Raw genomic sequence first — 27,949 nt, 5'->3', positions numbered from 1 at the left:
TTCTACATTTCATCTTGTCTTTTTTCTTGACAGGGTAATAGTCAGGGCATTTGAACAAATAATTTTCTTCCAACAAAAAAAAAGAAGAAAAAAATAAAAGAAAAGACAGTGCAGTATTTTTTCTAAATTTTAAATTATTTTTAAATTAATAGTGTATTTTTGCTTTTTCCTGAAAGATGTATTTATGTTTACAGGATCAGTTCTATTAATTTTGCTAGTAGTAACTTTTTCTTTTTTCCATATCTTGTCATTTCAGTGTTGCACAAAAAATTAAAAAAAAAAAAATGGCTAAAAGATTAATCATGACATTTGTTGAGAGTGAAGCCCATGTTACACGCGTTTATTCCCATTAAGAAGAAAGAAAGCCTATCACAACACTGAGCTGATGATTAGGTATAGGTTTTCAGCCATGTTATCCTCAGAGTGCCAGCAAGACATTTTGATGCCTTTATTTTTAGAACTTCATCAGGAAGACCAACCTCCCAACAAACTCAGTGCCAGGACTAGGTGATGAGGTCTCTCCCACCAACTGCCCACACTTGAACACTTAGACTTCACCACTGGAGTGGTTAATTTGTATTTTTTATACAGCAGAAAAACATTAGTCATTAATGCCTTTGTGATACCCTATAGGACAGTGCACAAGAGAGCTGTTTTTTCTGGATTTTGAGATTCTGTCTTGAAACAACAACATGGGATTTGAATCTAGATATTGTTCTGAAATATTTTACCTATAGTGTTTATATTTTACCTATAATGTTTTTGCTGTAGACCCCTCCTCTGCCCCCTGTACCATGTAAAACCCAGAGGAAAACTGTTGTGAGTGAAAAGTTTCCATCCTGTTTACCTGGATATTAGGACAATTTTTACAGCATATCTTGTTAGGAACTTAATCAGCTGCTACACACACTAGCTCCCCTTCTCCTCTGCATTATGTTTTTGAAATCCCATTCTCAATATCACCTCTGGTATTTTTCTTGTCCAGATAAAGAACCTGTGTACTTGTGAGTCAACACTCTCAATGCAGCATTTCAGTCTCTAGTTTAATGACAGACATTTATATCTCTGGTACATTAGTTCCAGTCCCTTCTCCATTAATATCTGCCAATGCAAAAATAAAGATCTGTGAAAAATAATCCTCTAAGGATAACTGCAAACACCCCCTCACTCCACCAGATGGTACCCTTTCACTTAAGTAAGAAAGAATATTTTCAGTAGCACAGATCTTGCGTTGCTTTATATGAGCGCTGGCCTCTGGGGGCCACACTTCAAAGCTATAAATGGCAAATTATGAGTACTGTGATGGTTCCCAGTGTACTTCCAAAATACCATGGTGGGACAGCAACCAGTCTTCTTAAATCAGGTTAAAAGTTTATGTCAGAATCAGTGGTATCACTCTGGATCCTGCAAGATGCACTTATAATTAGTACAGGTACTGCTGGCCAAGAAGTTGTTAGATATTTACTTCAGGAATAACCCACTTTTTCTTCATTTTTGCTGTGTGCTAAGGCTGCGACAGGCTCCCATATAAAGCTCTTCCCAAAATAATATCATGCATGCTTGTTCTAACAGGTGGAGAAGGAGGAAAACAAATTAAGGTCTGAGCATAGGTATTGTATTTTTCCCAAAAGAAAAGACCCATCAGTTACCAATATAAAATGAAAGCACATCATTTGGTTGCACTAAGTATTTTCTGGTTTATTCTGGAAACAAAATATCAAGAGGTAAAAAAAGACATGCAAGGGTAAATAAAACCACAATTTTCGTTGGTAGGTTATGAAAAGCTTCCAGATGAGTCAGGTTGAATTTTTCTGTGTTTTCAACACATGCACTTCAAATGAAGTGTTTGCTTAAAATCTTGCAGGAGGGAGCTTGTTTTTCAGTGTAGATGTAGCTGTTACAGAGATTTCTGCCATTGGTTTAGGGGAAGCAGGTGAAGCGGATGTATAGTCCTGTATAGGGTAGGTTCACTGACTCCTGAGGCAGAAATGAGGATGTGGACGGCTCTGTGTGTGGCAATATACTTCTTCAGAACAAGTAAGGAATCAGTAGAGCTATAATATCTTCTCTGCTGCTGGGAGAATGTGGCTTACTTGTTTTACTGTGTTCTTGTTTTATTCCATTTTACAGGAGCTGAAATCACCCAAACCCCAAGTCTTGTGGTGAGAGAAGATGAAAAAGCTACTCTGAAATGCAGTCAAAATAATAATCACAATTCTATGTACTGGTATCTGCAGCAGCCAGGGAAGGGAATGCAATTGATTTATTATTCCTATGGTGTAAATCAAAAACAAGTGGGTGACATTCCAGCTGGATTCCAAGCTAACCGGCCAGACCTTGCAGAATTCTATTTGGATATTTTGTCTGTGAAGCTGAACCACTCAGCCACCTACTTCTGTGCCAGTAGTTTGGACACAACACTTCAAAGTCACTTGCTTTCTTTACATAAACCTCTCCCCTTTCATCACCTTCTCTCTGAAGCTGCTCTCAGCGCAGGAAGAGGGTGTTTAGGGCAGTCACCTACTCACAAACCAGATGTTACTGAGGTGGAACAAGAATAGGAAGAAATAAGACCAAGGCAAAATAGGTATTTGAAGTGTGGTCTAATTGCTGAGCTCCTCTTTCCTGATCAGCAAATTATACTCCATCTCATCAGAACAATCAATAAAGATAATTAACCAAATGCAGATATAAAATAAAGGAAATGTAAATTGTAGTCGACACAGCCACAAGTTATTGTCCCCTAAGACATTTTCTTACCTGACACAGAACAGTTTGCTTGACATACACAAGTCTGAAATACTTTAGATAGTGACCTCTGTGGGCACTCTCATTCCTTCCTGAACCACAATATTTTTCACTGTGCTTGGAAAGGTTACCCTAATCATAAGGAAATGGTAGAATTACCATTTTCAATGGTGATGTGGAGTCTGAACAAAAGATAATGCAGGAATAGAATCTAAACAGAACTAATATGCAACAGACTGGATTAAAATGACAAAAGAGGAGTCGTTACCATGGCCTGCAAGTGCATAGACAAAATTCTGAAAAGTTGTATGTATTTGGAGAATATAAAGTGGAAAGACAGGTAGTCAAATAGTACAAAACGTGGAATATATTCACATTCAAGAAAAAATAACAAGTAGATTTTCATTGGTTCAGAAATTGTTCTGACTATGGAGTTTACTTCTGGTTGCATAGTGAATCTCATACCACTATGTGTGTCACATCTACCTCTTTATCTCTCTCACAACTCAATAAGCAGCAATATTCAGTCTTAATCTGGTTGATTCCTTCTCTCTGTGGCTGAGTTCTGAGGGTTTTTTTTATCCAAGGCAAATCTGTGGTGTTTCTCAAGGCCTTGTTTATCTTTCTGAGGGTGAGCTGAGTCCTGATATGAACACTGCTTCAGAAAGCATCCATATTTTGAAGACAAAAATATAGAGGGATGAACAAACAGGACGTGAATGTAAATTAATATACTGCAATACCCCTCCCTGACAGGATATTTCTGGTTTGGCACAAAGACTCTTTCATGTCACACAAAAAGACTAACCAGTGTCTTTCCATCACCACCATTCTCCCAGATAGTGTAATTGATGCAGTGGATTAGTCATATCCTGAGATACTCTTTGGTGTAAGCCTTTCATGATAATATAATAAATTGTCTTAAATTGTTCTAAACAAAAAAAACCACTAAGCAAGGTTCTTGTGATGCATAAAAGTCACCTGCTTTCTAGTTCTAGTTCTGAAATTTAAAAAAAAAAAAAAAATAAAAAATATTGTTGTGTTTCCGGTTTTGGAAAGGTTTAAATAAAGGATGTAGAATGGGAACAGTCCATAAATAGACATAGCATCCACACTGTGATAATATTCTTATCCCAGTCTGAACTATGTCAGATTATATTGTAAATGTTGTAGTGCAAAGGAGTATTACCACACATGCAGATACTGAACTTCAAAGGAAATTTTCAATTTGTGATTATTGTGCAGTGTTTCTTCATTGCCACAGGAATTATTGGACTACAGGCACATGTCTGGAGAGAATGTGAAATATCTTTTATGTGAATTCTGTAAATATCAGCTGATCTGCTAGGAGAACAACTTTGCAGAAAAGTAATTAAACATGAGTAGGTGGCAAGCCCTTCCAGCAATGAAGGCTAATTGCAATTTGGTTGCATTAGCAAGGGTGCAGTTAGCATGTTGAAGCACTCTTGAGACTACATCTGGAATACCAACTCTCTGGCCCACATACATTCCTGCGCTACCCCAGCCCCAGTACAACAGAGATAAAAAACTGTGGAGTGCAGCAGAGGGTCAGTTGCTAAGATGATCAAGGGACTGGAGCAGAAACATAAGAGAGGTTGAGGGAATTGATTTTGTTCATCATGGAGAGAAGAAAGCTAAAAGATTAGTAATTGCATGACTCCAAATGCCTGACAAGAGTCATAGTCTTAGAAGGGCACAATCAAATGGAAATCAAGTGGGAACAAGTTGCAGCAAGATAAACTCTGATTAGACATGAATGACAAAAAATAAAATAAAAGACAAAAAAATGATGCTTCCACACTGGAACATGTTTCTCGGAGATCTTGTCAAATCTCTGTCCTTGAAGTTATTCAGAAATCACCTGGACAAAGCTCTAAGCAACATGAGTTGAACAACTGGAGTTAGCCCTGTTTTGAACAGGAATTTGTATTGAGACACCTTCAGAAGTCCCCTCCCATCAATTTTTCGACTAGTCTATGATTTTTATTTTTGAGATGCCAAGAAAAAGCATTAGAGTTTTTTTAATTTGTAAAAACGGGTCAGCAACTCCCCCAAACCCACAAATCTTTTCTTTTTTTTTTTTTTTTTTTTTTGTATGTTGTACAACAGAAAGAGCAGCTGCACATGCAGGACCCATCTGCAGACTTGAGCAACAAGAAGATTTTGAGATAACTTGAGGCAAAAAACCCAACAGCTTTCACGAGACCGTTTATGTATCACTTTTTCGGCCCAGTTGTTAAATGGTGAACAGAAAGCCACATCCTGTGCCTCGTCCTGAGAAGCAGGGGTGTTGTTGTGGTAAGAGAGGCTGATGCGCTATCAAAATGGTTTTTTGAGAAAATGTCAAACCGCATCCTGTTTTGCTAAAATTTAACTGCTGTTCTGTAAAAGAGATAATTTCCAGCATATTTTGGCACATCACCTGCTCTCATACTGAAGTATTGTTTTCTACTGAGGCCTTCAGAGACATTTTCCTCTGCTAATGACTCTGTGTTAGACAGAAACTCCCTGTAGGGCCTCCACTGTAAGCCTCCTACTCCTTCTGCCTGCCTAGCACATTCTCAGGTATTCTGCTTCCAAAGCTCCACAAGTGCTCCTCTATCTTGATCTGCATTTTTCCTACATCTACAAAAGAAACATTTATGTATAAAATGTGTGACTCTGATCATCATTTAGTCCATTGTGAGTTTCCACTGAATTAACCATAGCTTAACTTTGGTGTGAGGTAATAATGAGATGCAAAGTGGATGAAAGAACTCCAGAAAGGCTCTACACATTTACTAATCCCTTGGGTTTATAGTTCATGGTGCACAGAAAAGATCCCTAAAATCACAGTTTTAAAAAACATAACTTGATTCCCTTTGCTTCTCCTCCACTACGCATTAGATCCTCTTCCCTATCTCTCACTTGATTTCTTTCTACCCCATCTCTAAGATGTGTCTTTATTTTCATTCTTGGTTTGCTTCTCTTTATTTTCTTATTTTCTTACTCTCCCTAATCTTCCATTTTACTCTTTCCTTTAAAAGGTCAACACAATTGAATCATACTTCATTGATTGTCTTATGCAGTATATCCCTAGAATTTTTGCCCCTATTTTTTCCTAAAACCCTCCCCTTCATTCTCACTAGCTGGTTCTCTTGAAAATTATAAAAGACACGGTGTAATTGTAGAGAAGTGGACTTAGATAAATATCACCCTGAAGACATCACTTTGTCCAATCTGGTCTCCTCTATGGCCAGAATGAGAAATAAAAAGAATTCTGCAGACCTGAATTGTGCTTCTCTCCTTGGACCTCAGCATCAGCCCCATCACAAACATCCTCTGTCCAAAACACTCTTGAAAAAGAGCTTGATGGACAAAAACATTTCCTTTAAACATACTTAATTCCTAAAGGGAAAGAAAAGGAGACATTATACAAGCCTGGATATGTATCTCTCTCTCTTTTGAAGTGCTCTCTTTGCACAATCACCTGTATAGTAGCTGGAGTTTGTGAAAATGAGAATTACATAGCTTGTAGCAGGCTAGGAAAAGAACAGGACTGTATTGATGACTCAATTTCCAGATATGGAGAGATATTAATTCAGTTATTCCAGAATCTAAAAGGGAAGTCTCTGTCATTTGCCACATTCTTTCTGTCACAGAAACACTGTGTTGTGTCCTTCCTTCACACTGTAGCTTGCAAGCTCCAAAATGCCTATGCCCAAGTTTGCTCTCTGTTCACTTTGACTAAGTTCTGCCATGACCACTCTGAAAGTCTGTGCCTGTGAGGACAAGAGTGATCTGGGGGTTTTTCTGACAGCCCTGATAAATGCAGCCATTATTGCCAAATGCCCTAATAAATTATATTCATCATAATGTGTTCAGGACAGAGCTGGAATTTTTTCTTAATATTCCATTCTGCAGTATTCCAGTCTATTCTAACTTCATAGAGCATGAATAATGAGGCATCTTGGGGAAAGAACCCATCACCAGAATGGAAAGATGTCTCTCTCTGTTTATCTCAGTCACACTCCCTGAAATGTGCCCCTTTGTAAAACATTCTCACGGTTCCCACACCATTCCCTAGACCAGGTTGTTCAAATCTTGGGAATGTAAGACCCCTTGAAGCACTAATGTAGAAAGCATTTTCCAGGAAACACTTCTCTATTTTGTTTGAAGCAGCCACAAGACTACTGAAGCAATTTCTCTACTCAGAACACCACATGAATCTCTTGGTTCATGAGATATTTTCTCCTGTTTTGAAGTGTTTTGGAAAGATTAAAGGAGTGACAAGCACAGAGCAGGAAAAACAGCCCCACTTCACAGCATTATACCCACCTGTCCTCAAGCCCTTAGATAAAGCTTTTTTTCTTTAATGACATTACCAGAGATGGGACAGATTCCTCTCAAGTCTGTCATCAGATCCTTTTGAAACAGACACATTAAGTGTCAGGTGACTTTTAATCTATTCACCAAACTTTTCTTCTTCACTACCACCACCACTTGAGTCTGGTGTCATCACCAGGGTAACCCCATGGAAGAACAGAGCAAAAGCAAAACCAGCTCCCATGCCTCTCCCCAGACTGTGCCACTTCTCATCTGGCTGGAGTGCTGATTCCTTCTCTGCCACCTTTGAATTCTGCAGCTGTTTTGGCTCATAATCAGCCCCTGGCGAGGGCAAGCCTCCAAAGCCTGCAGCTCTGCTCCACTGGTTCGTACATGGTGTTAGTACTGGATGAGATTCTACTGTTCCCATAAAAAGTAAGTTAATTCTACAGGGATTGTCAGTGAATGATATTTAATGAGAGTTGCTTATAGCACTATTCATCACTGAAAGGTGTGTGGTAGGACATTATTACTACAGAGGAACAAATTTAAAAACAACAAATCATGCTTTTTCAAGGGAAAAAAAGTGAAAGCTTTATTCATAAATCAAGGAGATGAGTGCTCAGCCTCTGATCATTAAGAAGGTGCTAGTTTTAAAGGTATGTTACAATACCCTATGGAAGTACAGAGAAAGCTCAGCAGTGATTACAACAAAGTGAAGAACAGGATGGCAACAGACAAGTACAAAATACTGTGTTCAGAAATTCTTAGAAGCACAGATACTTTGCAATGGGAAGGTTGAGAAGTTGTCGTACTCCTGCTGATGTGATGACTAGGGCTCTTCATTTATTCTCTAGATAACTTGACACCATTCTGATTGAAAACAAAATGCAATAAAACCATAAGAACAATAAAATAATAATGACAATGATAACAACAAAAAGCACCAAAGTACAGACACAAACACAGGAATAATTGCTGGATGACCTTGCCCAAAGAGCTACCATCAATGGTTGAATGTTCAAGTGGTGACCGGTCACAAACCATTTCCCTCAAGGCTCTGCACTGGGACCAAAAGCCTTGTTCCAGCTTCCATCAGTGTGTCATTGATACTGGGCTCAAGTGCACCCTCAGCATGTTCACAGGTGACACGAAGCTGTGTGGCCATTGATGTGTTTGAGGGAAGGGATTCCATCCAGAGGCACCTGGACAGACTGAGAGAGTGGGTGCTTGTGACCCCCACCAGCCGCTCCTGCAGTTCTGTGTCCAGCTCTGGGGGCCCAGCACAAGAAAAACACGGATGTGTGAGAGCAGGTCCAGAGGAGCTCCCAAAAAACAATCACAGGGCTTCAGGGTATGAAGAAAGGCTTAGAGACAAAGCCATCTTCACACTGGAGAAGAGAAGCCTCTGGAGAGGCCTGCCTGAGGCCTTTCAATACAGGGCAGGGGGCACTTAGAAGAAAAACAGAGATGTTTTACCAAGGCCTTGCTGGGTGTATCTTTCAGCCACAGGAAAAACTTACTACTAAAATACATTTCCTGGCAGTTAGTTCAATTGATCCCATTTGCACAGATTCATTCCCACTGTTCTTTGTAAATCTCTGCAAATGGTTGATCAGATTTATCCTCTACATCACCTCCATAAGCATCACCTGCTTATGATTTTCACTGCAGGCATAAGCTGTTTTACAGTGGTTACACAAATGCATGATATATCTGATATTTCCCTTATTTACTTTCTGGGCAACTTGTCCTTTATTCTCATCTTTTTCATGTGCTCAGAGAGGATTGTGAGAAGGAATTTCTCTGCTAGATAGCATTGATTTTCTTTGAGTTCTAGAAAGACAGTAATGGAAAACCCATCACTTTTGATTTTTCAAGCCAGACTGCACAAAGCCTGGCAGAGCACCTGCAGAACAGCCACACCTCTGAGAACAGGTTTAGTCTCCATGCACTGATCCTTGACTAGTGAGTAAGCCCAGCCTTCCAGGGGCACCCTGACTTACCTTGGCTGTCCACACCAGACCACTCACCAAAACTGCATAGACCAAGGCTTTGCCACAGAGGATGAGGTAAGTGAGCTTCAGAGAATTTCCATACCGCAAGTACGACTCTGCAAGTCAAACACCATTTCTGGATTCAATTTGCATCATCACCATCATCATCATCATCACCATGAGATGCTGGTTCTAATGGAGCTGTCATCAAATGAGAACCCTTGTAATCTTTAGCTAAGAGACAGAAAGGAACTTGAGCCAAATGAGTGGCTCAGTTGACGCCAGAGAACAGGGAATGCGACAGACCATAGTGACTCAAAGAACCGAAAGAGAAAGCAAGTCTAGGAAAGACAGAGATTGCCTTCATGCTAGGAAAGTGCTGAGTTGCCACATCTACTGATGAACTGGGCTGTTCAACCAAATCCCCTGTTTGGAACACAAAATAGGCTGAATCACAAGATGCACATTTTTTATTTTGTCTCATTATTTTCAGTGGCCTTACGAGTGCTGCTGATGGATCAGGAAAGTCAGAATAACATGGCTTCTACAAGTTTTATTCCTGTAGATTTTTCACTCTTAAGGGGTTGTCATAGTACTGAGATACCAGCTCCGTCTTGGTTCAGCCTTAAGATTCCTGAAGCATTAAAGAGGTTGTTGAAAAACAAGAGTGTGCAAATGTGTATACAATAAGGAATGAAATGTAATTTTTAATATGGGTATCCTCCACATATGACAGCAGCGTAGAAGGGAATGTGACTCGGGAAGGGAAATTTGACATTAAGAAATATCATATCCTGAACCCTGATGACAGAAACACTTGGATAAGTATGGATCATTTCTTGCCTGGCTGAGAAGAATATTCCCAATGGAGGTCAGTGTCTAAGAATGAAGGAAATGATAAAGAATAAGTTCTAGTCTACAGGATGGTATCATGATTTCTTCTATTTTCAAAATGGAATCATATGGGAGAGTGAAAGCCCAAAGCACAGCTACACATAACATGCACAAAGAACCCTCAAAAAAACTTTTCTTCCTTTTTTGTTTTTTCATTTTTAATATCAGATACAAATCTCTTAGATGAGAAAGAAGAAGCTATTCATACAGCAGATATCTCCCACACGTTGTGCTTAGTGTCAGTAAAGCTGGAATTAAAATACACACAGATAATTGCCTGAGAGACGAGGCAAAATTCTCCTTATGTGAGAAGCCACACGTACCTTCTGTGAGTGCACAACCTGGAAGACAAAAATGAACACAAAGTCATGTTTCTCTTCAAAGCAAATACAATACAGATTTTAGAAATATCAGTTTACAAAACACTGGCTAACTCATATCACTACACTAGCTGTTTTTATGGTACTGTGCAATTTACACTACTACAGAGATTTCTCAGTGGAAAGCCTGAAGAAACTCTAGATGGGTAATGGTAATGTAGGTGCAGAGGTCCAGGAATGGGAAGACACATATGCTAATACCGACATAGTTAGGCATGTATTTGTGCCAGAGAAGACACTGTATGGAAGATGTATCTAGATGTGGTTCGTATCACAGCACATGCTCTTTCGATTTGTGATTTCTGTCTTATACAGCACGGTGAGAGACTTTTTTTACTCACCAGCATCACCATAGATAAATTTGTTTATTGATTGCGTTGTTCCATTGTGAAAAAAATTGGCAACACACTCAAAGCGATTCAAAGGGTTGAACCATTCCCAGGCTGGCATCCTCAGTCGGCTGGTCAGTGAGTAGGTGCTCCCATTCTGTGTGGAGGACTCATCTGTCCCTACCCCCTCGGTCCTTTTCACACCATTCACCCTCCAGGCCAGAGTCAGGTGGTCAGGGTAGAAGCCAGAGGCCAGGCACACCAGCGTGGCCTTGCTCTTCTGCTGGATCTCCTGCTTTGATGGGGAAAAGATGGCCACAGCTGGAGGTAGGATTTCATCATCCTTCCCTGAAACACAAAGCAACACAGCTCCATCACTCTGTTCTATCAAAATCCCCTGAAAGGGCTCCTGAGATTGTTCCGTGTTACTCCTGAAATACCTGGCCTTTTAACAGCTGAACAATTAATGTCTCTTGGATATGACACACCAGGAAAGTGGAAGCATTTGTTTCCACTTGTTACACAGAAACATAAAGGTCTGCCCACAGAAATGCACAAGCACATGAATTTCTTGTATTGCCTCTGGCTGAAGAACACAAAGCTGCAAAGAAGCTGATGAGCAAACTGGTGGTCTGCAATGTTCCCCAGTTTTGCTGTAAGGTCTGTATTTGTAATATTGTATTAATAGATAAGGGAGTCTCTTATACGGCACAAACATCTTCAACAAACTGAATTACATTCAGAGATGTACATCTGCATTACACGGAGACGTAGTTAAGACACCATGGTCATTGCAGCATTCAGAATTATACTGTCATGGGGCACCCTACTTGGCTCCCTATGGAAGAGAAGACCTGCAAGGAAGGAAGGAAGGAAGGAGCTGATCCTTCTCACAGTCTGAAGAACACTTGAGGCAGGTAACATGAATCTGCCAGGGACAGGTTTTGCCTTGTGCCTTAACCTATCCATCTTTAAGAACATTAAACATGTCTTTATGTAATGTAATGTTTAGGTTATTGTAGCTATGAGAAGCTCTGAGCCTAGGCTATACACCTTCCCAAAATGATGCAAGATTCTGTACACTCACAAATCAAAGGTTGTTCCCTGTCCTAAAGTGTTTAATAGCTGCTTGTAAGACCAATGAGAACAGACTTCAGTCAAAAGGATGCACAAGGCAGCCATGAGAAGTTACTCAGAAGCCGGGCAGTGACCCCAAAAGCCAGGGGGTTTTCCATACACTATATTAGAGTCCCTTTTTTACTCATCTAGCATGATGATCCCATAGGATCTGTAGAGTGCTGCTGGAAAAAGAAATGCATAGAAAAGTATGAAGCCAAAGAGAAAATTATTACTTTGGGTTGTTTTTTTTTGTATGAAGGCACTATGAATTGTAGATGTTTTTCCTTGTCATTGCTGGGCACGATGTAGAAGCGTGGATTCATTCACAGCACACACACCAGAATGAGTTGCTAGGAAGGGCCTTTATTCCCTGAACTTTTCAGCTTTTTATAGGGTCTTACACTGCAGGTTTAACATGATTGGTAAAGGGAACATCACCTCTTATCCAATTGATGGGATAAGCTAAAAACACACTATCTGCAGTTGTACAGAACTGTTTTGAGAAAGTTAAATTGTTTACAGAGGTAGACCTTGAACGAGAGAGCTCTCAAGAGACTTTCCCTTGGGAACAGACCAGCCACTGACAGGCTGTAATTTTCTCAGGCTCAGATAAATCAGGTCCACAGTTCCTGATCACTCTCTCCTTTGCAGAGGAAGAGAGGCAGCAGAATTAGCAGAAATTAATATCTTGCAGACATCTTTTCCCCTAAGCCCTTGTGTTTGCATTCAAATGATGCCTTAATTGTGACCAGCTTGGTCTGCAAAGATCCCTGGGCTGCTTCTCTATGAGCTTGTACAGACTTTAGGTGACCTGGGTATTAAATAGAGATATTTAGCTCTCTATCCCTAGAGGGTTTAGCACTACTCTGCTTTCCTTTTAGTGGGTATGTAGAGAGGTTGATTGATTCTACATCTCACTTCTACCACTACATGTTACAATTTTTTTCCTATCCTAATAGTATCTCTGAAAAATTCTTCGGCTCATAGCTTAAACACCTAATGAGTGAAGAGATGGAAACAGATAGGAAAACAAAAGAAGAGAAAGAAATTTGATAGACTAAGGAAAGAAAGAAAGAAACAACAAAAAAGAGGATGGTAGGTGATAAAGGGAGACAGAAATAAATAATGATAAAACTACTGAATCTACTAGAAGGACAAAGAAAACCAGAAGCATGCTTGAAACGAAGTAAAGGGATTGGTAAAAGCACAAACTGAAAAAAAAAGTCTGACCAGCAGCTCATTGTGTCTTCCACACTGCACATGGTAGACACTGACACAAAGCTCAGTCACTTCCATGCATAAACTCATTCATTCCCTGTCACACAGACTTCACCCACCTGAGAGTAAAAGTACCACACTTCCTCTATTCCCATCAAGGCAAGGTCACTTTCATAATTTCTTGTTATCTTTCACTCCTAGTTGCATTTTAAAATCATCTGTGTATATGCTACATATCATTAACACAAGGGAAATTTTTGAGAGTCCTCTACATTGAGCGCTGGGGTTAACAGCTCCTTACCTATAACTCTGAGCACAGTGCCAACTCCAAAGTTAAGCTGCTGGTTTGCACAGCTGTACAAAGTCAGGCTGTAACCCCCAGTGTCATTATGCTCTTCCTGCCAGCCACATAGTTCCTTAAAATGGTACTGTTTAAGGGAGCAGGCACCAATATTTCTAATTTGCTATCAAATGGGGCAGTAGCAGAGGGAAAAGTTGCTTTGTCCTGTTATTCCAACATGCCCTGATATAGGTGATGTTAAATCCTTTGCTGGGATGTGAGAAAACAGAGAAAGAATATGGGGAAAAGGAAAAGAGTAGCAGAAAAAAGTATGCTTTTACTTTTATATAATAAAATATATATATAAATAATACAGTCCTTGCTGAGCAGTAGACATTGTGAGAAGGACTGTTAGCAGTAGCCAGCATCCCAAAGCAACTTTAGACAGCCTGCCAACCATCTATGGAGAGGCAACCAAAGTGCCAGCAAGATTACTCTTTCCTTACATGATTCAGCACACAGGAGAATCCAGACTCTACCTACGAAGTGCTGCCTTGGATCATTACACAGATGAACTGCAAGCACCTGCAGAGCAGAGAAGCATTTTTCATTCCCAATCTCTATAATATTTTCTTGGAGAATGGGTGAAAATAAAAGTATTTATTCCCTTCTCCCTTCATGAAGTTCCCAGAATTGAAAGACAAAGACAAAGACACAAGGACCTCAACACTGTAATTCCTACACTTCCATAATGGCACATCTCATTTTAAAAAGCAACCAATAAAGCATTAATCCTGTTCTCATGTCTGCATGAAAAATTATCATTATTAAGCTTTTAATTAAGAATGTTCTTGTCCCCTAAACCAGTATCACATAGATCACAGAGATCTGACTTCTTACTTACCTATGACTGTAAGTTTTGTCCCACTGCCAAAGAACAGTCTATCATTATTCACACTGTTTTGCAGCTGCAGAAAAACCTCTCCTCTGCTCCCAGATCTCTGACCCAAGCCTGTGGGCTAACCCTTCCCTCATGTGGAGAGCAAAAGGAGAGACACAGAGTACATTTATCTCAGGTCTCCTAGAAAACAGGTCAGTAAGGGAACAGCACCAAATCTGTGTGTCTAAATAGCTGAGATCAACGTCAGAAATACACTGTCCAAGCCCTTTTGCTTCAGGCTCAATCAGTTGTTGGAGCTTCTACCATTTCTTTAGAGGATATTTATCTGTTGATCTAGGTGTCATATTCGACTATTAGAAAACATTTCCCAAATGCCAACATTCCTTGTGATCTCTTTCCATTTTGAAATCTGTGGTTTTCAGTGGCTATTTAGCACCTGTCCTGAAACAGTAAGACTGTTGTCCTTTGTGACCTTTGTATCATCATCCTGGTGAGCCTGTTCAATGGAAAGACTGGCTGTGCTGTGGAGAGCTACTTTCTCTCCACACAAAAAGGACTTAAACAGCTGCAGAGAGATTTTAGTGTTGCTTATGATATCGTTGAGTATTTATTTGCCTTTTTTTTTTAATAATTAAAAATGCTAGTACACTTTTTTTCCCAGTTATCTGAGATAACATATCCTTTAAATCACCCCGGGAAGATCCAAGGCAATTTAAGCTTTTATCATCTTGATTTTGTTTCCTAGACCCCTTCAAGGCATGTCAGTTCTTTCCAGAAAGATAGACAGCCTTTCACTGACTTGTCCTTCATAATTTCTAGCCCCAGGAGAACCAGCATAATACAGACTAGATATACTTTAGGGGAATTTCTGCATGTGTCAATTCATTAGGACAACTTTTTTTTTATGTCGTGCACACATTATTTATCCCATTCCTTATCCTAATTCTTTCTGTGGACAGCTTTTACTTAAGTGAAAGTGCACTCATTCAGTTCCTCAAATGAAAGGTGTGCCCTGCCTAGACTAATAAACTTACTCTCCGAAGTGGACTGGATTACCAGCATAGCTGGGGAACACCAGTTTAATAATAAAGTGGAGGATAATAATGATGATGCTCTCTACATAGAAGACATTGCATTTGAAGTGAATTAAAAGAGGAAACAAAAATATCTTACCCATTACTGTAAGTTTTGTGCCACTGCCGAAACGCATGTCTGCACTGTTCACAGTGACAAAGGGATGTATCATAAGCTAAGAGAAGGGATGCATGGCAGCAGGCTTACTATAAGCACAACCTTAAGAAAACATTACTGTTTTTGAAACCCTAAACATGACCCATTCTCTCTCTGAGGTGGTTCTGGACTGTTGGGAGTGAACTAAAACAAATCTCTTTGTTTTCCTTTCCATGGAGGCCAGCTGTCTTGAATAGTCTTTCAGGATCCTGTTCACTTTTATGACAAGTTAAAATAATCCACACAAGGAGAGCCCAGAAGGATCAGCTCTGTGGTCCCAGACAAACATTTCAGGGCCATAAGGATGAGCTGCAGTGAGACAGTGGGGAGAAGGACTAGAGGCAACCTTTGTTCTCACAAACATGAGGCAGTCCACAGATATTGGAGGCTTATTAAGACAGAGAACCCCAACACATTTTATGTAGTGCCTCTGAGAGACACCTGCTACATATCAGAATTCTAACACTTGTACCACATCAAGAAAGAACCAGTTTGCCATCTCTTGCAAATATTGGTGCATCAGGAAACAATAATAATCCCAGCTTTGCATGCTCAATAGGCTTTAGGCACATCGGCAGTCAGTTTGATTTGCTGAAAATTAATTTCAATATCTCAGAATATGCTAGCTTGCTTCGCAGAGAGGGCAGGCTCAGTTCCCAGCTGATGAAAGTAGGTCCCAGCATACAAGGTCTGTTAAGAGAAACCAAGGCAGAACACACCTGCTCTGCTGCAGAATCCTCTGCAGCTGCCTTGACACGCTCTGCCACAAGGCTCCTGCACCAAAGGGTTTTTGTAAAGGCTTCCTGGGGAATGTATCATCGTGGACCCCCTGTCCCCACAATGATACAACCTGGTACAAAAACAATCCCACCCATGACTCCACCCCCTGTTCCACTAGGAATGATTGCCCTGAGTACCTGTGCTGGTTTGGACTGTGGTAGAGCTAATTTCTTTCCCAGCAGCTACTGTGGGGTTCTGTTTTAGGCTTGTTCTGCAAATGCTGTTGACAGGATAGAAGTGTTTTTGTTATTGCCGAGCAGAGCTTGCACAGCATTCAAGAGCTTTTCTGCGTCTCCTACCACCATGCGGGCAAGGAGACTGGTGGTGGTGCCTGGGAACCTGGGAGGAAGGACAGCAGGGACAGCTGATCCCAGCTGATCCAAGGGATGATCCATATCCTATGGTGTCATGCTCACTGTGTGAAAGGGGTGAGAAGGGGGTAGAAGGAAGAGAGGGACATTTGGAGTGATGGTGTTTGTCTTCCCCAGTCACCGTTATGTGTGATGGGGCCCTGCCATCCTGGGAATGGCTGAACACCTGCGCGCCCATGGGAAGTTCTGAATTAATTCCTGGTAATGCTTTGCTTGTGTGCACAGTTTTTGCTTTACCTCATAAATGTCTTTATCTCAAGCCATGAGTTTTTCACCTGTGCTTTCCAATTCTCTCCCCAGTCCTGCTGGTGGGGAGTGAGCAAACAACTGCGTGGGGCCTGATCCTGGCTGGAGCTGAACCATGGCAGAACCACAGACCACATCCTTCCTTTGCCATTGCTGTTTCTATGTGATAGTCCAATTACCTCTCAGTGTATCCATTACCCCTAAATTTATAATCTCAAGATGTTTTCCTTATACTCAAAAAGAGAACATTTTTTTTTTTCTTTTATTGGTTGGCCTTAAATGCAGTAAATTTTCACTCGGTAGCATCATGGCAGTGTTCATGATGCTTTTCTTCCTACTCTTTCTCTCTTCTGTGCCCAGTATGACAAGCAAACTTTAAGCTCACAGTTTTCAATTTTTGGTTTGCAATGAGATCAATTTGCTTACTACAGGCTGGTGTTTGTCTTTTTGGCTTGGTGTTGCTTGAGAGTGTCCTCCCAGGGCTTATAATTCTGCCTGTGAAAAGGCTTCATCTAGGAGTAAGAGCAAGCCTTCATTCTGCAGGCTGTCTGAAGGGATGGGAACTGATGGGGACAGGTAACAGGCAAATTTTATCTCCCTGCCTCACAAATAAGTGGAGCAGTCTTGTCTCAAAGAGTGTCAACACATAGTTACCAACATAACCAGGTACCTGAAGTAAACATGCTTTTCATACTGGCCTTTAATGGCTACGTTTGAGTCTTCTTGGTATGAAAAATAGATTGTAAAGCACAGGAAAAAATCCTCCAACACAAGGTCATTCTAGTAGGAAAATCACAAATTATTTTCTGTTATTTTCAGATAACCCTGATCTTCTGCATCCAAGTTTACACTGTCACTCCTCTACCTTATTCTGTGTTATTCCTATATGTATTCAGAAAACATTTACACATAAAATGCATGACTGTTCTTCATTTAGTCCATTGTGAGTTTCCAATGAATTAACCATAGCTTAACTTTGGTGTGAGGTAATAATGAGATGCAAAGTGGATGAAAGAACTCCAGAAAGGCTCTCCACATTTACTAATCCTTTAGGTTTATAGTTCATGGGGCACAGAAAAGGTCCCCACAATCACAGTTTTACGGAAACATAGCCTGATTCCCTTTGCTTCTCCTCCACTGCGCATTAGATCCTCTTCCCTATCTCTCACTTGATTTCTTTCTACCCCATCTCTAAGATGTGTCTTTATTTTCATTCTCGGTTTGCTTCTCTTAGTCTTTATTTTCTTATTTTCTTACTCTCCCTAATCTTCCATTTTACTCTTTCCTTTAAAAGGGCAACACAATTGAATCATACTTCATTGATTGTCTTATGCAGTATCTCCCTGGAATCTTTGCCCCTCTTTTTGCCTAAAACCCTCCCCTTCAATCTCACTAGCTGGTTCTCTTGAAAATTATAAAAGACACGGTGTAATTGTAGAGAAGTGGACTTAGATAAATATCACCCTGAAGACATCACTTTGTCCAATCTGGTCTCCTCTATGGCCAGAATGAGAAATAAAAAGAATTCTGCAGACCTGAATTGTGCTTCTCTCCTTGGACCTCAGCATCAGCCCCATCACAAACATCCTCTGTCCAAAACACTCTGGAAAAAGAGCTTGATGGACAAAAACATTTCCTTTAAACATACTTAATTACTAAAGGGAAAGAAAAGGAGACATTATACAAGCCCGGATATGTATCTCTCTCTCTTTTGAAGTGCTCTCTTTGCACAATCACCTGTATAGTAGCTGGAGTTTGTGAAAATGAGAATTACATAGCTTGTAGCAGGCTAGGAAAAGAACAGGACTGTATTGATGACTCAATTTCCAGATATGGAGAGATATTAATTCAGTTATTCCAGAATCTAAAAGGGAAGTCTCTGTCATTTGCCACATTCTTTCTGTCACAGAAACACTGTGTTGTGTCCTTCCTTCACACTGTAGCTTGCAAGCTCCAGAATGCCTATGCCCAAGTTTGCTCTCTGTTCACTTTGACTAAGATCTTCCATGACCACTCTGAAAGTCTGTGCCTGTGAGGACAAGAGTGATCTGGGGGTTTTTCTGACAGCCCTGATAAATGCAGCCATTATTGCCAAATGCCCTAATAAATTATATTTATCTTAATGTGTTCAGGACAGAGCTGGAATTTTTTCTTAATATTCCATTCTGCTGTGCTCCAGTCTATTCTAACTTCATAGAGCATGAATAATGAGGCATCTTGGGGAAAGAACCCATCACCAGAATGGAAAGATGTCTCTCTCTGTTTATCTCAGTCACACTCCCTGAAATGCACCCCATTGTACAACATTCTCACGGTTCCCACACCATTCCCTAGACCAGGTTGTTCAAATCTTGGCAATGTAAGACCCCTTGAAGCACTAATGTAGAAAGCATTTTCCAGGAAACACTTCTCTATTTTGTTTGAAGCAGCCACAAGACTACTGAAGCAATTTCTCTACTCAGAACACCACATGAATCTCTTGGTTCATGAGATATTTTCTCCTGTTTTGAAGTGTTTTGGAAAGATTAAAGGAGTGACAAGCACAGAGCAGGAAAAACAGCCCCACTTCACAGCATTATACCCACCTGTCCTCAAGCCCTTAGATAAAGCTTTTTTTCTTTAATAACATTACCAGAGATGGGACAGATTCCTCTCAAGTCTGCCATCAGACCCTATTGAAACAAACACACTAAGTGTCAGGTGACTTTTAATCTATTCACCAAACTTTTCTTCTTCACTACCACCACCACTTGAGTCTGGTGTCATCACCAGGGTAATCCCATGGAAGAACAGAGCAAAAGCAAAACCAGCTCCCATGCCTCTCCCCAGACTGTGCCACTTCTCATCTGGCTGGAGTGCTGATTCCTTCTCTGCCACCTTTGAATTCTGCAGCTGTTTTGGCTCATAATCAGCCCCTGGCGAGGGCAAACCTCCAAAGCCTGCAGCTCTGCTCCACTGGTTCGTACATGGTGTTAGTACTGGATGAGATTCTACTGTTCCCATAAAAAGTAAGTTATTTTTCAGGGATTGTCAGTGAATGATCTTTAATGAGAGTTGCTTATAGCACTATTCATCACTGAAAGGTGTGTGGTAGGACATTATTACTACAGAGGAACAAATTTAAAAACAACAAATCATGCTTTTTCAAGGGAAAAAAAGTGAAAGCTTTATTCATAAATCAAGGAGATGAGTTCTCAGCCTCTGAGCATTAAGAAGGTGCTACTTTTAAAGGTATGTTACAATACCCTATGGAAGTACAGAGAAAGCTCAGCAGTGATTACAACAAAGTGAAGAACAGGATGGCAACAGACAAGTACAAAATACTGTGTTCAGAAATTCTTAGAAGCACAGATACTTTGCAATGGGAAGGTCGAGAAGTTGTCGTGCTCCTGCTGATGTGATGACAAGGGCTCTTCATTTATTCTCTAGATAACTTGACACCATTCTGATTGAAAACAAAATGCAATAAAACCATAAGAACAATAAAATAATAATGACAATGATAACAACAAAAAGCACCAAAGTACAGACACAAACACAGGAATAATTGCTGGATGACCTTGCCCAAAGAGCTACCATCAATGGTTGAATGTTCAATTGGTGACCGGTCACAAACCATTTCCCTCAAGGCTCTGCACTGGGACCAAAAGCCTTGTTCCAGCTTCCATCAGTGTGTCATTGATACTGGGCTCAAGTGCACCCTCAGCATGTTCACAGGTGACACGAAGCTGTGTGGCCATTGATGTGTTTGAGGGAAGGGATTCCATCCAGAGGCACCTGGACAGACTGAGAGAGTGGGCGCTTGTGACCCCCACCAGCCGCTCCTGCAGTTCTGTGTCCAGCTCTGGGGGCCCAGCACAAGAAAAACACGGATGTGTGAGAGCAGGTCCAGAGGAGCTCCCAAAAAACAATCACAGGGCTTCAGGGTATGAAGAAAGGCTTAGAGACAAAGCCATCTTCACACTGGAGAAGAGAAGCCTCTGGAGAGGCCTGCCTGAGGCCTTTCAATACATGGCAGGGGGCACTTAGAAGAAAAACAGAGATGTTTTACCAAGGCCTTGCTGGGTGTATCTTTCAGCCACAGGAAAAACTTACTATTAAAATACATTTCCTGGCAGTTAGTTCAATTGATTCCATTTGCACAGATTCATTCCCACTGTTCTTTGTAAATCTCTGCAAATGGTTGATCAGATTTATCCTCTACATCACCTCCATAAGCATCACCTGCTTATGATTTTCACTGCAGGCATAAGCTGTTTTACAGTGGTTACACAAATGCATGATATATCTGATATTTCCCTTATTTACTTTCTGGGCAACTTGTCCTTAATTTTCATCTTTTTCATGTGCTCAGAGAGGATTGTGAGAAGGAATTTCTCTGCTAGATAGCATTGATTTTCTTTGAGTTCTAGAAAGACAGTAATGGAAAACCCATCACTTTTGATTTTTCAAGCCAGACTGCACAAAGCCTGGCAGAGCACCTGCAGAACAGCCACACCTCTGAGAACAGGTTTAGTCTCCATGCACTGATCCTTGACTAGTGAGTAAGCCCAGCCTTCCAGGGGCACCCTGACTTACCTTGGCTGTCCACACCAGACCACTCACCAAAACTCCATAGACCAAGGCTTTGCCACAGAGGATGAGGTAAGTAAGCTTCAGAGAATTTCCATACCGCAAGTACGACTCTGCAAGTCAAACACCATTTCTGGATTCAATTTGCATCATCACCATCATCATCATCATCACCATGAGATGCTGGTTCTAATGGAGCTGTCATCAAATGAGAACCCTTGTAATCTTTAGCTAAGAGACAGAAAGGAACTTGAGCCAAATGAGTGGCTCAGTTGACACCAGAGAACAGGGAATGCGACAGACCATAGTGACTCAAAGAACCGAAAGAGAAAGCAAGTCTAGGAAAGACAGAGATTGCCTTCATGCTAGGAAAGTGCTGAGTTGCCACATCTACTGATGAACTGGGCTGTTCAACCAAATCCCCTGTTTGGAACACAAAATAGGCTGAATCACAAGATGCACATTTTTTATTTTGTCTCATTATTTTCAGTGGCCTTACGAGTGCTGCTGATGGATCAGGAAAGTCAGAATAACATGGCTTCTACAAGTTTTATTCCTGTAGATTTTTCACTCTTAAGGGGTTGTCATAGTACTGAGATACCAGCTCCGTCTTGGTTCAGCCTTAAGATTCCTGAAGCATTAAAGAGGTTGTTGAAAAACAAGAGTGTGCAAATGTGTATGCAATAAGGAATGAAATGTAATTTTTAATATGGGTATCCTCCACATATGACAGCAGCGTAGAAGGGAATGTGACTCGGGAAGGGAAATTTGACATTAAGAAATATCATATCCTGAACCCTGATGACAGAAACACTTGGATAAGTATGGATCATTTCTTGCCTGGCTGAGAAGAATATTCCCAATGGAGGTCAGTGTCTAAGACTGGAGGAAATGATAAAGAAAAAGTTCTAGTCTACAGGATGGTATCATGATTTCTTCTATTTTCAAAATGGAATCATATGGGAGAGTGAAAGCCCAAAGCACAGCTACACATAACATGCACAAAGAACCCTCAAAAAAACTTTTCTTCCTTTTTTGTTTTTTCATTTTTAATATCACATACAAATCACTTAGATGAGAAAGAAGAAGCTATTCATACAGCAGATATCTCCCACACGTTGTGCTTAGTGTCAGTAAAGCTGGAATTAAAATACACACAGATAATTGCCTGAGAGAAGAGGCAAAATTCTCCTTATGTGAGAAGCCACACGTACCTTCTGTGAGTGCACAACCTGGAAGACAAAAATGAACACAAAGTCATGTTTCTCTTCAAAGCAAATACAATACAGATTTTAGAAATATCAGTTTACAAAACACTGGCTAACTCATATCACTACACTAGCTGTTTTTATGGTACTGTGCAATTTACACTACTACAGAGATTTCTCAGTGGAAAGCCTGAAGAAACTCTAGATGGGTAATGGTAATGTAGGTGCAGAGGTCCAGGAATGGGAAGACACATATGCTAATACCGACATAGTTAGGCATGTATTTGTGCCAGAGAAGACACTGTATGGAAGATGTATCTAGATGTGGTTCATATCACAGCACATGCTCTTTCGATTTGTGATTTCTGTCTTATACAGCACGGTGAGAGACTTTTTTTACTCACCAGCATCACCATAGATAAATTTGTTTATTGATTGCGTTGTTCCATTGTGAAAAAAATTGGCAACACACTCAAAGCGATTCAAAGGGTTGAACCATTCCCAGGCTGGCATCCTCAGTCGGCTGGTCAGTGAGTAGGTGCTCCCATTCTGTGTGGAGGACTCATCTGTCCCTACCCCCTCGGTCCTTTTCACACCATTCACCCTCCAGGCCAGAGTCAGGTGGTCAGGGTAGAAGCCAGAGGCCAGGCACACCAGCGTGGCCTTGCTCTTCTGCTGGATCTCCTGCTTTGATGGGGAAAAGATGGCCACAGCTGGAGGTAGGATTTCATCATCCTTCCCTGAAACACAAAGCAACACAGCTCCATCACTCTGTTCTATCAAAATCCCCTGAAAGGGCTCCTGAGATTGTGCCGTGTTACTCCTGAAATACCTGGCCTTTTAACAGCTGAACAATTAATGTCTCTTGGATATGACACACCAGGAAAGTGGAAGCATTTGTTTCCACTTGTTACACAGAAACATAAAGGTCTGCCCACAGAAATGCACAAGCACATGAATTTCTTGTATTGCCTCTGGCTGAAGAACACAAAGCTGCAAAGAAGCTGATGAGCAAACTGGTGGTCTGCAATGTTCCCCAGTTTTGCTGTAAGGTCTGTATTTGTAATATTGTATTAATAGATAAGGGAGTCTCTTATACGGCACAAACATCTTCAACAAACTGAATTACATTCAGAGATGTACATCTGCATTACACGGAGACGTAGTTAAGACACCATGGTCATTGCAGCATTCAGAATTATACTGTCATGGGGCACCCTACTTGGCTCCCTATGGAAGAGAAGACCTGCAAGGAAGGAAGGAAGGAAGGAGCTGATCCTTCTCACAGTCTGAAGAACACTTGAGGCAGGTAACATGAATCTGCCAGGGACAGGTTTTGCCTTGTGCCTTAACCTATCCATCTTTAAGAACATTAAACATGTCTTTATGTAATGTAATGTTTAGGTTATTGTAGCTATGAGAAGCTCTGAGCCTAGGCTATACACCTTCCCAAAATGATGCAAGATTCTATACACTCACAAATCAAAGGTTGTTCCCTGTCCTAAAGTGTTTAATAGCTGCTTGTAAGACCAATGAGAACAGACTTCAGTCAAAAGGATGCACAAGGCAGCCATGAGAAGTTACTCAGAAGCCGGGCAGTGACCCCAAAAGCCAGGGGGTTTTCCATACACTATATTAGAGTCCCTTTTTTACTCATCTAGCATGAGAAACCCATTGGATCTGTAGAGTTCTGCTGGATAAAGAAATGCATAGAAAAGTCTAAAGCCAAAGAGAAAATTATTACTTTGTTTTTTTATATGAAGGCACTATGGATTGTAGGTGTTGTTTCTGATCACTCTCTCCTTTGCAGAGGAAGAGAGGCAGCAGAATTAGTAGAAATTAATATCTTGCAGACATCTTTTCCCCTAAGCCCTTGTGTTTGCATTCAAATGATGCCTTAATTGTGACCAGCAGTGCTTGGTCTGCAAAGATCCCTGGGCTGCTTCTCTATGAGCTTGTACAGACCTTAGGTGACCTGGGTATTAAATAGAGATAATTCCCTAGATAGTTTAGCACTACTCTGCTTTCCATTTAGTGGGTATGTAGAGGCTGATTGCTTCTACTTCTCCCTTCTAGCATTTGGTATTATGATTTTTTTTCCTGTTCTAAAATTATTTCTGTAAAATTCTTCAGTTCATAGCCTTAAAGGCTAAGGAGTGAAGAGATGGTAACAGCAGGACACAAAAGAAAAGATTAGAACCCGGTAAAGAATACCCTATTAAAAAGAGAATATAAAAAAAAAAAAAAAAAAGAAAAAATGAAAATGAAGGCAGGTAAAAAGGGAGACAGAAAGAATGATAAAACTACTAAAAGATAGAAAAAGAAAATGAGCAGTTTCGAAATGGAATAAGGAGACTAGTAAAATCAAGAACTGTAAGAAACGTCTGATCAGCAGCCCCTTCTGTCTGGTCTTCTACACTGGTCATTTTCATTCTCAATCTCTATAATACTTCTTTGGAGAATGGAAAAACAAAATTATTTTTTCCCTTCTCCCTTCATGAAGTTCCCAGAATTGAAAGACAAAGCCTGCAGACCAAAGGACTTCAAGATTTGTGCCTGTAAATCCTACACTTCCATAATGGCACATCTCGTTTTCATAAGCAACCAATAAAGCATTAATCCTGTTCTAATTGCTGCATGAAAAATTATCATTATTAAGCTTTTAATTAATTCTCATCCCCTAAACCAGTATCACATAGATCACAGGGATCTGATTTCTTACTTACCTATGACTGTAAGTTTTGTCCCACTGCCAAAGAACAATTGCTCATTATTCACACTATTTTGCAGCTGCAGAAAAACCTCTCCTCTGCTCCCAGATCTCTGACCCAAGCCTGTGGGCTAACCCTCCCCTCATGTGGTACCAGCAAAAGAAGAAACACAGAGTATTCAGGTCCCCTAAAAAACAAGTCTGTAAGGGAACAGCACCAAATCTGTGTGTCTAAATAGCTGTAATCAACATCAGAAATACCCTGTCCAGAGCCCTTTTGCTTCAGGCTCAATCAGTTGTTGGAGCTTCTAGCATTTCTTTAGAGGATATTTGTCTGTTGATCTAGGTGTCATGTAAGAATATTAGAAAATATTTCCTATATGTAGACTGAGTAATTTCTTATTCTGAGCTAAATAACTATATTTCCTTCTATTTTTTTTCAACATTTTTAATATTTTTCACTTGTAAAATAAATCCCTTTTTTTAACTTGCAAAATAATTTCTAATATTTAGCACAGTGTCTTGGTCTTCTCTGCCCTTTGTAGAAGTTCCAAAACATGCCCTGTTTCCCTTTCCCTGGAAGGCTTTCCTTGGAAGTAAGTCTCTGCTTTTATTCTGCATACTCCCTTGGTGATGAGTATTCAAGTTCACTCCATAAATTACTATGGTCAATGACGGGTCGTGTATTCATTTTCATCAGGTCAGGCACCTCAGATAAACTCTCAATTTCAAAAAATGTTCTAATCACTGATATTTTTTCCTATGGAGATTGGATTTTACCACTTGTTATCAATTTATTCAGTAGTGGCACAACATGGTACAAATATCTGAGGCATCAATTCTTCAAACTCCAGTGGCAACACAAGAAGAAGAGATCACCATCATTTACTAGCATCTGAGCAGCAACTTTGTTTTCCCAGATTTGGACAGTCCAAATCCATAAATGTGGCTCAGAAAGAAACATTCCATGAGAGCTCCTTCCCTTTGAAATGAATCATATATTATTCTTCTGTGGTTTTCAGTGGCTGTTTAGCACCTATTCTGAAATAGTAAGACTGTTGTCCTTAATGATCTTTGTATCACCATCCTGGTGAGTCTGTTCAGTGGAAGGAAACTGGCTGTGCTGTGGAGAGCTACTTACTATATAGTAAGTATATACTATATAACAAGGACTTAAAAAGCTGCAGAGAGATTTTAGTATTGCTTATGATAAAGTTGAGAATTTATTTTTGCCTTCTTTTTTATAAATTAAAAATTCTAGCACACTTTTTTTTCCCAGTTATCTGAGATAACACAGTCTTTAACTTACACTGGAAAGAACCAGGTTACTTTGAGCTTGTATCATCTTGATTTTGTTTTCTAGACCCCTTCAAAATATAAGTCAGTTCTTTCCAGACAGATAGACAGCCTTTCACTGAGTTGTCCTTCATCATTTCTAGCCCCAGCAGAACCAGTGTTACAGACAGTAGCTATATTTTTAGGGAATAAGGATTTTTGCATGTGTTGATATATTAAGACATTTTTTTTAATGTTATGCATACATTTTTTTAATCCATTCCTTCTCCTAATTCTTTCTAGGGACATATTTTTCTTCCTGAAAATGCATTCATTCAGATCTCCAAAATGAAAGGTGTACCCCTACCTAGAGGATCCAACTTATTATATTCTCTGAGGAGACTAGGTTACCAGCACACCAGGTGAACACGAGTCTAATAGTGAAAGGGGGGATAATAATGAAATTCTCTAAAGCGAAGACATGGCATTTGAAGTGAATTACAAGAAAAAAACCAAAAATTCTTACCCATTACTGTAAGTTTTGTGCCACTGCCGAAAGACAAACCTGAGTTGTACACAGTGACAAAGGGATGTATCATAAGCTAAGAGAAGGGATGCACTGCAGCAGGCTTACTATAAGCAGAAGCTAAGAAATAATTTATTCATTTGGAATTCCAAACATCACTCGATCTCTGTCTAAAGGGGTTTGACAGAAAACCATCTTGAAATCAGCTGTATAATCTGTAGAATTCAAAGACGCATTTCCCAGATTTTATACTTTGTCTACATTTCACCCCAAATTGTTTTTGACACCTTTCTCCAATCTCCATATTACGTCACTGATTTTATCCGATATTCTCATTTTGCACATCTCGAAAACAAGCAGACACACCCAAAGGCTGTCACCGTTTGGGACTAGAACTCTACAACTAGAATTTCCTCACTGTCAGTCTTGTATTCCAAGCATTGTGATGCCTTCTTTTCTGTAGTTTTTGAAGTAAATAACCAAATTATACTTGCTTTGTGGTTTTCATAGCCAAATGCATGTGGTTCACCTTTGGCAGTGAACTAAAACAAATCTCTTTGTTTTCCTTTCCATGGAGGCCAGCTGTCTTGAATAGTCTTTCAGGATCCTGTTCACTTTTATGACAAGTTAAAATAATCCACACAAAGAGAGCCCAGAAGGATCAGCTCTGTGGTCCCAGACAAACCCTTCAGGGCCATAAGGATGAGCTGCAGTGAGACAGTGGGGAGAAGGACTAGAGGCAACCTTTGTTCTCACAAACATGAGGCAGCCCACAGATATTGGAGGCTTATTAAGACAGAGAACCCCAACACATTTTATGTAGTGCCTCTGAGAGACAA

At 40.3% G+C, this 27,949-nt stretch overlaps 2 gene segments (V, D, J or C); both read right to left on the bottom strand.

Annotated features, from left to right (window-relative positions):
- Positions 1–7,632: 7,632 nt before the first annotated feature.
- LOC131593140 (T cell receptor beta chain MC.7.G5-like) lies at positions 7,633–15,411 on the bottom strand. The segment is given in 5 exon segments: positions 7,633–7,947; positions 9,081–9,187; positions 10,289–10,306; positions 10,687–11,022; positions 15,366–15,411. Coding segments are annotated over 5 exon segments (525 nt in total).
- A 4,534-nt stretch (positions 15,412–19,945) lies between these two features.
- Positions 19,946–27,949, bottom strand: part of LOC131593077 (T-cell receptor beta-2 chain C region-like) — a 30,285-nt gene continuing 22,281 nt past the window's right edge. The window contains 4 exon segments of the C gene segment in view: positions 19,946–20,264; positions 21,398–21,504; positions 22,606–22,623; positions 23,004–23,339. Of these exon segments, the coding sequence occupies positions 20,238–20,264; positions 21,398–21,504; positions 22,606–22,623; positions 23,004–23,339 (488 nt within the window).

The sequence above is a fragment of the Poecile atricapillus genome, chromosome 1 (genome assembly GCF_030490865.1).
Source record: "Poecile atricapillus isolate bPoeAtr1 chromosome 1, bPoeAtr1.hap1, whole genome shotgun sequence".
Lineage (NCBI taxonomy): Eukaryota > Metazoa > Chordata > Aves > Passeriformes > Paridae > Poecile > Poecile atricapillus.
This window is presented reverse-complemented; position numbering and strand designations above follow the sequence as displayed.